General features: G+C 39.5%; 1 protein-coding gene and 1 long non-coding RNA gene across 3 annotated transcripts in view; one reads left to right on the top strand and one right to left on the bottom strand.

Annotated features, from left to right (window-relative positions):
• LDB3 (LIM domain binding 3) overlaps positions 1-11,688 on the bottom strand; it is a 277,023-nt gene extending 265,335 nt beyond the window's left edge. For both annotated transcript variants that reach the window (XM_073596730.1, XM_073596729.1), the window contains exon 1: positions 11,588-11,688. In XM_073596730.1, coding sequence (XP_073452831.1) covers positions 11,588-11,684 — 97 coding nt within the window. In that variant the 5' untranslated portion in view covers positions 11,685-11,688. The remainder of the gene's footprint in view (positions 1-11,587) is intronic.
• LOC141106185 (uncharacterized) overlaps positions 1-12,413 on the top strand; it is a 527,211-nt gene that overhangs the window by 116,452 nt on the left and 398,346 nt on the right. The gene's annotated exons all lie outside the window — the stretch shown is intronic.

Here is a 12,413-nt window from a genome sequence, read left to right as displayed (position 1 = left end):
GCCCACCTCCCCCCTTGCCCAGTACACTCAGCTCCTCCTGCCCTACATTCTCCACATACCGAACCACAGCAGCACTAGGATCTACTGCTACAAAGTTTACCACTTACTTCAGTTTCTCCGCTCTGGCACCACTTTCCCTTCCTTTCCCGGCCCTTAAATGATGTCATGTCAAAGGCCGGTGCAGAGTGATGTCCGCCTGACAGAGAATGTAATCTGTGGACGGTAGTTTAGACTGGTGCCGGGTGCAGGAGAGCACTCGGCACCCCGCTCCAGCTTTGCTTTTGTCTGTCAATCTTCAGCCGGGAGACTTTAGCCCCGGTGCTGCCTGCACACCACACTTCACTTCAAAGGAGTTTCTGTTCCTTCGGCACCCTCTAGTCCTGGCCCTGCTGCCTGTCACTGTGCTCCGCTCTCTGGATAAATGTGCAACCAGGCTGGGCACCACCCCCATGAAAAAATGCTGCCTTGCCTCGCTGCAGATATGTTCCTGAGTGCCGCCTCTGCAATCCGGGGACAAATCCGGGGACAGACGGGCTCCGGGGAGAGTGTCCTCAATCCGGGGACTGTCCCCGGAAAACGGGGACGTCTGGTCACCTTAGCTTAGATATTAGGTGAAAAAAAAAGTCAATATAAAACTCCCAGAGGAGTGAAACTCTTGCTATTCATACTTATATCCTGTACAGCAGCTAGGACACTTATTTATTTATTTTTATAGATTTATATTTACTTAATGTGGACTAATATAGTATATATAGATTTCCTTTAATGCCCAACTATGGACAACATTGTTTTCAGCAGAGAAGTGCTAAAAACTCAGTCAAGTTTCATTGAGCCCATTAGACAGAACTCTCTCCTCAATTCCTGTCCTGGAGACCAGGGTTAGAGTGACAGGAAGTTAGATTATATCTCTCCAACAGGGATACCAATAGCACAGAAAAAAAAATGAATAAATGTTAGAGCCCCTTTCAATTTTAATGCTGCCTGTCTCGCCCTGTCTCAGTGACCCCATTTCCCTCCTTTTTCTCAGATGGAATCATAGACAGCAATACAAAAGATTTACCCCATATCCACTCTGCAAAAATAAGCAATGTTTTGACAGGGGTTGGGTTTTAAATCAAGATGGTTATGTTCTACATTGTCCTATAGATAAAAGTAATCAGCCATATGGCACATACAGATAAAACCTCGCGTACTGATTATAATCTTCAGGGCAGCTGTTAATCAAGAAGATTGTGTATTTTACAGACGTCCAGATTACAGAACTGTGCTTTCTTTAATCAACGAGTTGAGGGGAAACTTTGTGTTTTTATATTTTCCTATACCATACGGTATGTTATTTTAAAAAGGCATTCTCGGCAAATGTATGCACTGAAAATCACTAACAAGACGATTGGTATGGTAGATATGATAGTAACTGACGTTGTTTGTAGTCAATGTGTGTGTATGGCTTCTTTGTGTCCCAGATGTTCGGATATAGGTACATTTGGATCTAATTGATTATAAAATAAACTATGAGTCTTAATGACTGAATGTTTTGGAATATACTTTTTCTTATCCCCTAATAAAGTAACAAAAAAAAAATCAATTTCTATGTTAGTGCAAGAAAAAAGTAAACCATGTAACTAACATGTACCTGTTCAGGTCCTGCCCCCAAATAAACCCTATTCTTATTCTTTACCTAATGACCTTATTCATTTTCTGAAAGTGTTACTAAACCCACAACAGTAAAATCAGTCTGTATATGTAGTAAAGCATGCTTGTTATACTCACTGTGGAACCTAAGGGGTTAATCCTCTGCATTGTGTAAAAAGGCTGCTTGATTCTGACTTCTCTGATCATCCCCTTCTTTCACAGTCCCCAATCCATCTTTTCACAGAACAGAGCCTTAGGGGCACTCTGCACATGCTCAGTTTGGTGTGTATTGCTAGAGAGTTTTTTTTTTCTTGGGGAGTGCATGTGACCAGCACAGGGCCAATCAGCACTGTCCAGACAGAGGGTCAGGGGTCCTGCAGTCTCATAGGACAATCAGGGGAGAATGAAAACTCCTTCTACAAGCTTTAACCAGACACTGATAGAAGTCACAAGTCTGCTCGAAATGCTGATGAGAAAATGTATTTAGAAGTTTATATTTACAAAAACTTTTGCACTTCCAAGTTGTGTATTTTGGGAGACCAGATATAGTGAATGCTGGGCCCTAGGTTTAGTAACACTTTAAGTACATTGTTGTGGGTAAATCATCCTATTTTATATACTTGAACTTAGCAGAATGGATTCTTATTTGTTTCTCTAGGTTACTGCTTTTAAGAAATATCACCTAAGTATGGTATAAGTAAACCCTGACAATGAGCTTCTCTTATTTGCTCCCTTTTGGTCTGTAAATATACTATTTGTGGGCAGGGCCAAGAGCTGTGTTAGCCAATGGAGAGAGAGCACTAACAGAGACTAAATGCGGTATAAGTTCTTGAGTTTGAAGAAGTAGTTATCAAGGTACTGTAAATTGTAGTAACACTTTTAGTAACACTGGCAGTAACTAGTACTCCATTCTTACACAGCATATATTCAGGTAGTGCAAACATCCAGACAATAATGGTACAGATTGCAGCATAAAGCATACAGTGAGGTCACTAATTAATGCAGCAGTATTCCTCCCGGACTCAGTAGTAAGGCACTATCCCAGGCAAGACCTACTTTACCCATAAGGGCATCTGCTGGAGGGGTGACTAACTGGAAACGCAACTAGTGGCTCTTCTAGACTGTACAGAAAACCTCGGCAATGGCTCTGGTGACCAGAAAGAAGGAATATAAGTGGTGTCCCTATACTTTCTCTCCTTGAGCAGGAACCTTTCCCTACACTTGGTGTCACCCTAACCAGGGCCATCTTTAATGCAGGGCAAAAGGGGCAGCTTGCCCCTTGAGCTTACGCTGCCTGCAAATAGTTGATAGGTGAATTCAGGTGGGCCCAAGAAAATGTTTGCCCAGGGTCAAATCAATATTAAAGACAGGCCTGACCCTAACAAGTGGGGATCCTGTCCCCAACCTAGCCACTCATAAAGGCATCTCTAAACAGATAGGTGCGCTTCCACAATGAATGTGCTAAAAAGTGTCAGTGCTAAAATAATCAAATAAAAGTACAACATTTATTTCATAGAAAAAATAAATAATAGAAAATCCATCCAGAAGTGTATGTACAGACCAAATCAGTGACCAGTAATTCATGCTATTAAATACAATTAAAAGGGAATAAAGTCCAATAATCAATAACTATTGTAATCATCAGTCCATGCAGCTTTCGTCCACCAGATGCTGGAAAACGAAAAGCAGATAAGTGCTTTGTCCGTGACTCCCCCACCAAAGATCATCGAGCCTCTTACCACATTGATCTCCTAAATAGGCCTCATGCACACTGGACGTTATGTTAACGTTATAAAAACGCCAATAGCTTCGCAGTGAGTTTTTCAACGTTTTTGCAATAGCGTATTTTTTTTCGTTTTTTTGTGTTTTTCAACGTTAGCAGGTTTTTTTCCAATTAATGAAAAACATTAAAAACACTGGTAAGCCACGTTTTTCAGCGGTTATCAGCGATTTCAGGCGTTTATTGACGTTAGAGCATTTTTACAGCTGAAAAACGCCTCTCAGAATCCACTAGTTTGGGAGGTTTTATTACAGCCAAAAAACGCCCCAGCCAAAAACAGTTGATAACAGCCTATGTGTGCCTATGGACACATAGGATAACATGCTGGAGAGTTTATTGACTGTAGAAAAAAACATCTGAAGCCAAAAACAGCTGCTGTATAAATGTCCAAAACCGTCCAGTGTGCATGAGGCCTTAAAGAGAGATCAATATGGGCTCATTGTAGATGAATCCTTTGGAAGATCTCCTCCTCCAGTTAGTATTAACCAGCAAAGTCATGACCAGAGTACACGAAAGGTCAAGCGAACACCACACTGGATAAACTTAACCTCAAAAGAAACCAAAAGCAGCTGACATAGTGTAATACTGCCAGAGGAATCGGTTTATTTCACACAGGAGATGTACTTACAAAAAGATACAGAGAAACAAAAGCATAGAACGCCGTACTTCTGGGAGTCCGTGGCCGTGATGATGTCACCGGCCAAGCCCCACCCAATGCATTTCGCTATCAACATTCACTGACAATGCTTGTTGGTAGCAAAACACGTTGGGAATGTGAATGGGCACATACATATACATAATGCAGTGTATAGATGCACACAAAACACTAATTTAAATAGAATGCAAAAAAGTCTTATTCAGAGTATTCTTTTCACTGATGATCCAGCCAGTAATAAAAAAAAATAAAAACAAATATAAGGAATTTGCGCAAGGTTCTTAAAAAAGCCCTATAGCAGCTAGCACAATATCCTGATACCAGACATACAAAATGTATTCCACAAAATGTGCAGCGCATGCATATACAATAATGTGACAAAAATGCTAAGTAACGTACAACTGTGCAATCTCCCCCCAACGCATTTTGTCTCATGTGACATTATCACGGGTTTAACAGATCCCCTGATGACATCACATCTGATGAAATGCGTTGGGAGGAGCCAGGGCGTACTTCATGCATGCCAGACAGAAGCCATTTTGGATGTGGGCATAATCAGAATATCTCGGTGTATAGCGCTGTTTTTACATGTTGAAGTTTGTAAGTGTCATTTTAATAAACTAAGCGTATATTGTTGGTTTTTACATGATGAAGGTGTGTTTGTGGTTGACATCAGAAACCAAGGTAATCATTTACTGCGGCATGCCTAAATGTTTACAATAGCCAGAGGGATCTTCTTTGCAAAGCTTTTTTTGACCACTCTTTAATTTGAGGGTCGAGCTCACATGGTAAGCTCCCACTGTACATAGCAGTGTTTCCCAACTCCAGTCCTCAATGCGCCCCAACAGGTCATGTTTTCAGGATTTCCTTCAGATGAAACAGCTGTGGTAATTACTAAGGCAGTGAAACTGATCAAATCACCTGTGCAAAATAATGGAAAGCCTGAAAACATGACCTGTTGGGGCGCCTTGAGGACTGGAGTTGAGAAACACTGGTACATGGTATAGAAAGATGCACTTGCATGAGTGTAATTGTCATCATCTCTGCTGAATTGTATTGGGAAGATTGGAACAAGCACTTTCTGTATCCACTTGGAATTGGGACTCTCTTTTCTTTATGAACTCTTAGCACATATTATTTTGTTATATTTTTACATATATAGTATATTTTGAGAAAACAATATCCAGAATTGCACTTGCATGTGAAAATTATTTTCTTAACAGGAAATTCAACACAATTTGTTTTGTTGTGAGTGTGGGATATATTTTGTGAAGATAATGTCTGGGATTGCACACTATAAGTTACTTAGCATTATTTGTCACATTATTACATATTTGTTTAATGCGTTGCACATTTTTTAGAATAAGATCCAGCCAGTAACACACTTCTAGGTGCTGCGAGCGCTGTGCTCAATGAGGCTAAACCTGCACTTTATCAACTCATTTGATTTTTAACAGGGTTATCGGGTATTTATTTGCATTTATTAAACAGATAAAACAATGTCAATGGTATGTTTAACAACCAAAATGGTACAAATAAGGCAGGTTCCTTTTTAAGGGTTTACATACACTTAAGAGAAGCGTAGTGCTAGAGAAACCTGGAAGCTGCCATTACTGCCTTCTTATTCTAAAAATACTAATAGCCATGATGATTTAATGGCTTTGATTCATTCTGAGCCACAGATCAGGAAGATTTGACACATGCTCATTTCAGGTCACCTAGAATGTATTCAAGTGAGAGTCAGGTCGACAATGGCATCCTCTAGGTTTCCTTTAATGGGGACTAAACTGAATGAATAGATACATTCTGTACAGTAATCCAGTCTCCTTCCTTCACCACTGTTAGCTCTACCTGTGTGGATGACATAATACCCTTCTGTTGAAGTTAGCCGGAATGTCAGCATGTTACAACAAAAGGGAACAGCAAGGAGGAGACCATTAAATGAACCTCAGTGGATCTACAGTAGTCAGAGAGGATGCATTTGGTTTTGAATGTTAGTTCAGTATTTTTGGAAGGAGAATTTTTAACTGTCAGGTCAGTTACATGTTCAGCTGTCATGCCAAATAAACTGACATGTCTGTTGTTGGGCAGTTGGCATATACAAAAATATCTTCACCATAATGACTAGGGATAGCATGTTTAGTGGTAAACCATTTTAAATGCTTATTTAGGTAAAGTGACTTGAATTTCAGGCTCAAGAGTCGTTAAAGTGTGTTTTATACAGTTCTCATCTACGCTTGTCACACAGTGTAGCTTTGAATGCGTGCTATGTGACAGGTGCTGCTGTAATCAATCTCTCTGTACAGCTTTCATTGCTGGCATTGATTGTAGAGGAAGTCAGGGAACAGATCTCATTGAATCCAGCTCCTCAGAGTTGTCCAGAGCAGCTGGTCAGACCATTAGGTCTTCAGTTGGGCAATGTGAAAGCTGAATCCACGCCTGTCTGAAACAGGGCTGTCTTTTCCTCCTGTCTAAACTATGCGGTGAATATAAATAGCTTTGGGTGTTAGTTTTTGGTTTTACTGTACAAAGATATCCCCAACATGTTGGTGGACGGTATAATAATGTTATCTGTACAATTAAACATTTGCACAGTTGCATAGTTTTTCATTCTTCAGTGGGATGTACATGAAATGCAGTGGTGATCACGTCTACGGCATGTAAAGCAGCCACTAAGGCATGTACCAGTTTACATTGTACCATATTATGTCAGGAGAATTAAAACTTGCCAACAATCCCATACCTCCCAAGTGTCCCTCATCAGTTCGAGGGACTGTCCCTGATTTGGAAAAAAGTCCCTCTATCCCTCTTTCCTCATCATTTGTCCTTCATTTTGTTCTGATCAATATAATTGTATATAAAATGCACTATTTATCTTTCAAATGTCAAAATTGCTGCATTTGTAAATTTCAAAAGCCTATATAAAGGAATAGTAGGGGTAAGAAAAAAAAGCACTTGTGGGCTTTTTTTTGTATAATTCTCCTTTAAGGGGGGCGTGGCAGGGTGTGTGTCCTACTCCTACATACTTTTGCTAATGTCCCTTGTTTCCATCTCAAAAAGTTGAGAGGCATGCAATCCCCATGATGCGCACTACTACATAGAAAAACTAACGTGGTAATTTTCATTAAATACACTTTTCATGACAGAAACATGGAGGCAGCTATCGCTGACCACCTTTTGGTTTCCATTTAAATGAACAATATCCTTTCAAAGTGGCCTACTTATTAACAAAGCTCTAAATGAAGTGGGCCTTATCTAACAGAATACTCCCTCACACTCCCTTCACGACCCAGAGAAAGCAAAGTTACACGTGCTAAGATTTGACTTAAAGTGATTCGAAACTCAAACTGTATTTTACCTTTTGCATTCTCTGTTTTAAGGTAAAAAAAATTGCCTGCTAACTGCTAGTTGTCTTTTTGCTATCTGTCTCCTCTTGGGGAGATTTCCCTTCACTTTTTCTGTCCTGTAGACATAACAGGAATTCACAAGAAAGCCTCCTCCTGGATAGTTGTCACTGGAACCAGTGTCCCCATTGGAAATTACAAATCATAATGTTGATTATTCTCTCGCTTTCAGTCCCAGTGGTCACTAGAACAAAAAAAATTGAGTAAATCTCCCTAACGGGGACATGGACAGCTATATAAATCTTAACAGTGGTTCTAACCCTTCACTACTTTATCCAAAACTATAAAAAAGTTTTGGCTTTAGTTACACTTGAAGAGTAAAATGGTCTTGCAATACTTTGGCTGAGCAGTCATGTAAGCTGGTCATATAAATGGGTATTTATACACTTAATAGCAAGTCACTCAGTATTAAAAGTCCTCTTTATATAACCATGGAAAAGTCTGGGAGCAAGGCCTCAGTAGCATTGCACATTGCACTGTGGTTTTCCTTTATTTAGATATTTGATCATAAATTCCTATAATAAAGAAATATTCCATCTAAGTTCATAGGAACTATTGTTATCAGCTCATAAATTGTATAGATCTATAGAATTCCCCAAATTGGGGTGTCAGTGTCTGAGTGGACATTACCATTCTCTGAAAAGCAGGATTTGTAAAGCAGTATGTTACAGGAGAGCATTATGAAGTAGCTTCCGAATTATTTGATAGGGTAGTGGAAATATGTTTAGCTGGTGGTGCATGTTATAGTATCATTGAACAATCTCTGTGCAATCTCGAGATTTACCAAAGCTATGTAATGTCAAGGCCTACCTGCACACTTTATTTGAAAATCATGCAGGCTTTTGCACTACAAAACTGTCGGTAGCTCTAAGGTCCCTTTCACGTGGCCGGTTTGTTGGAGCCGCTGGATTCATGCATCAAGAAGCTGGGAATTCTTGCTGCAGGAATGACCGGATTATCCGATCAGCATTGGCTGCTCAGCCCATTTAAACTAATGGGGGTTTGACAGCGGCCACTGCTGATTACATGTAGTCGCATGAAGAGCGATTAGCTGCATATAGGGACAGATGTCCAAGCCTGGATGCAGCTGGCTGCATCTGTCCCGAACCACAGCTAACCGCTCTGTGTGCAGCTACATGCGATCAGCAGCAGCCGCTTTCAGCCCACTGTTAGTTTAAATGGGCTGAGCAGCCAACACATAAGGCGGATTGTTCCAGCAGCACGAATCCACAGACTCTTGCCGCAGGAATCAGGCGGCAACAACAAACCGGCCGTGTGAAAGGGACCTAAAAGGTTATTGTACAATAAAATTGTGAAGTATTTGGCCAGCCTAAATAACACTAGCAAATAGTAACCAGCCACAAAGCTTTGATTAACTAAATTTACTACATCTAAAATGTCTTTGGTTATTATAGGTTAGTACAAATATCTCCTTATTTATTTTTCACATAATCAATAGGCCTGCTTAAGTTATTGGATAGTTCTGTTAGAGAAAAGAGAAATAATATTTTTTTCTTATTGACCAGGGCTGACGACACACAGGCTATTTTCCCACGATTTAAGCCCCTCCTTCAACTCGCTTTGTTACACCCACTTGTCACTAAGAAATCATAATGATTTTCTATGGGAAATGTTTAACGCAATTCACTCAGTCACAGTCACTCTGTCGCTCACCAATCAAGATTCATCAGGGTTTTGGCTTGGTGGCAAATTTGCTAAAATTTTCTATGAAATGTTGCAACAGTCACTATGCTTAGCTACAATTGCTGAAGTGGAACGATTTGTAGTAGAGCACAACCCAATGGTGTGGTAAATCACCAGCACCTCTAGCAATTAAATCACTACATACAAAATTACTATTTATCGATGACTTTTGCGATTTGTAGCAGCAGTAAATCTGTACAAAAAAAATTGCCTATGTGTAATATGACAATTCTAATCTTTTTGGTTCACAGTAGTGTACAGTTAGCTCTTTAAGTGGTTGTAAACCCTTACACCACACTTTTTGCTACAGGTAAGCCTATAATAAGGCTGTAGCTACCCTGGATACCCTGAACGGTTTAGGAGATATCCCATGTATTTGCATGTGCCGACATCATCGGCACATGCGCACTGAAGCAAACTGAAGCAACGGTGGGTAGGTTAGACAGTGCTGTTACTGGCGGCTTCCGCGCGCAGGAGTGATGTCATCGCGGCTCCGGCCAATCACAGCACCGGAGCCCGTGATACCCGGAAGTAACTCCGTGAGCGATGTCGCCGACTGGAGCGGTGAACAAGGACCACTGCGGGGGCTTCGATCTAAGGTAAGTAATATATAATGAGCTAGTATGCTATGCATACTAGCTTATTATGCATTTGTCTTGCAGGTTTATTTTTTTGCTAGGGTTTACAACCACTTTAAGTGGAAAAACAAGGCAATTCTAAGGCCCAAATTGGAAAGTTTGTTAATTTTTATAACCTACATTTTTTAAATCATTTTGAAATGTGTGTAACAAAATTTGAAGTATAAAAGGAACATAAGCAGTATTTGAATATCCAAAACAGAATATGTGACATTTATATACTGACACATGGATATTTATTTAATACTATTGTACAAAGATCATTAACCCCCCTGACGGTATTTCCGAGTCTGGCTCATGGTGGATTTTCAATACCAAAAGCGGTATCCCCGAGCCAGACTCGGGAACGCATCGCAGCATCCTTGTAGATGTTACTTACCTTGTCCCCTGGATCCTGCGATGTCTCCCCGCTGTGATCGGCGAGCCGCTGTGTCTCGCTTGATTCACAGTGCTGAGCGCCGTTCCCTGCGAGCGTTGCGACGCACGGGGACGGAGTTCGGTACCAAATTCAAAAAGTAAAACAAACAGTACAGATACAGTATACTGTAATCTTACAGATTACAGTACTGTATCAAATAATTACACATCCCCTTTGTCCCTAGTGGTCTGCCCAGTGTCCTGCATGCAGTTTTATATTATAAAAACTGTTCTTTCAGCCTGGAAACTGGAGATTGTCCATAGCAACCAAAACTGTCCCTTTACATCAAAAGTGATTTCAGACCAGCTAGAAAACAGCGACAATAAATTAGAATCACTTGCAGAATTGAGTGATAGTGATTTGTGGGGAAATCCGTCATCAAACACTAAAAGTAACTAAAGCGACCATTCTGCAACTGAGCAAATTTCAATGTTTTTGATCTGATTACATTATTGAATAATTTGTATTATTATTATTATATTATTATTTGTTATAATTATTTATAGTTATTTATTATATTATAATTTTTTATTTCTTTTTTCAAACTTTATCATACCCGGGATGTCTACTAGACTCTTGTTTGGACAGATTTAAGTGAATTATTCCTAAGAATTACAGGCTTATAATATAAAACGCCAAATTTCTGTGCAAAATAATGGTTCCGCTTTCAGCATCAAAAATCTGAAATAATCATACCGCCAGGGAGGTTAAAGTGTACCAAAGCACAGAAAACACTATTTTGGCTTTCTGCAGTCTAGTGCAGTCAGAATAATGAGAACTAAAATGTGAACAATTGCTCTGTTATCTCTATTATTGCAACTGTCCCTTTTACTGTATATCCATATCAGTATCAGGATAAGTAAATTTTCATTTAAATAATCTCACAATGATTACTGAAAGCAAATGCACTTATTGTTAGGTGTCATCATATTAACCTCTTCATCTGTACATTATTAGTACTGCTTTGGAGGAAAGATCCTACATATGTTACTAAAGTAGTTTTGCCAGTTAGACAAGTTAAAGCATAACGTAAAGGGCTGATATTGATGTTAATACAATGTAAGTAATAATTCTGCTGTCCTACACAGCAGCATCAGTCTCTATTCAGTCTGTTAAGAGCTGATCCCCTGTGATTAGGAGAACAAATGGGCTGCTGTAAGACCCGGCTGGCACAGCAAGCACAGGCAAAGAAAAAGCAAACAACATGAACTGTAAGGCACTGTTTAGAAGAATAGAAATGCTAAGAGCTGCATCATGCAACAAGTTAGAAGGGAAAATGCTGGTGGTATATGTCCCGTGTCCCCTCTGGAAGAGGTGCTAGTATTGTCAGATAGACAGTAATGCATTAGATTCTACCTGGGAGCTGTTCTGCAGATCCCTTCTGGTGCTCTTGTGGCTCAACAGTTGCTCCATAAGCACATTTATCTGATCCCTGCATCCAGCGTGACGTCATGTTCATGAGGAGGGGGGGAGTTCTTAAGGTGGACTCTTTACAGTTCCAATTATATCTTTAAAAGGTTCCGGGCCCTATATGAAAATGATAACAGGTCTAAGTTGGATTTATCCTTTCTTATACAATGTATGAAGCAATCTTCTGAGTAGTTAGATCCATGCTAAAATTGTTTTAGTTAAACTACTTTTAGTTTATGTTGGAACTACAACTCAATATTATTACCATATATGTGATCTTTTCTTTTGCTGCCACCATATGTACTTATGTATACTAATTGTTAAAATTCAATAAACAAATTTGACAAGAAAATGATAACAGATTAATAATAATTTCTGAAGGGCATCAATGCAACAGCTTTTATATTTTTACCTTTATTTAAAGTATTGTGACAAAAAAAAGGAAATAAAAAAAAACAGTTAATTGTTATGACAATTCCAAAGTACATAACGTAAAAAGTTATAAGGTGAGAGATACGATTAGGTGAACAAGACATGGATTTATCTGTATAAGTAGTGTTTTTGTGACAGGAGCAAAGCAGGGGGTTCAGTTGCAGCATGATTGACTGCTAAGAAGTAGGATTAGGGATGCATCAGTCAATGTAACATTTATGCGTAACTTGTAAAATAACATGCTCAACATAGAGAATGCAGCATTAACAAACAAGAGATAAAACAGATTATAACGGTCCAATGACTGAGATCAACATGACTGAGATCAACAAGTGTTGAT

Source organism: Aquarana catesbeiana, linkage group LG08 (genome assembly GCF_042186555.1).
Source record: "Aquarana catesbeiana isolate 2022-GZ linkage group LG08, ASM4218655v1, whole genome shotgun sequence".
Classification (NCBI taxonomy): domain Eukaryota; kingdom Metazoa; phylum Chordata; class Amphibia; order Anura; family Ranidae; genus Aquarana; species Aquarana catesbeiana.
Note: the sequence above shows the minus strand (reverse complement) of the source record. Positions and strands in the feature narration are given on the sequence as shown.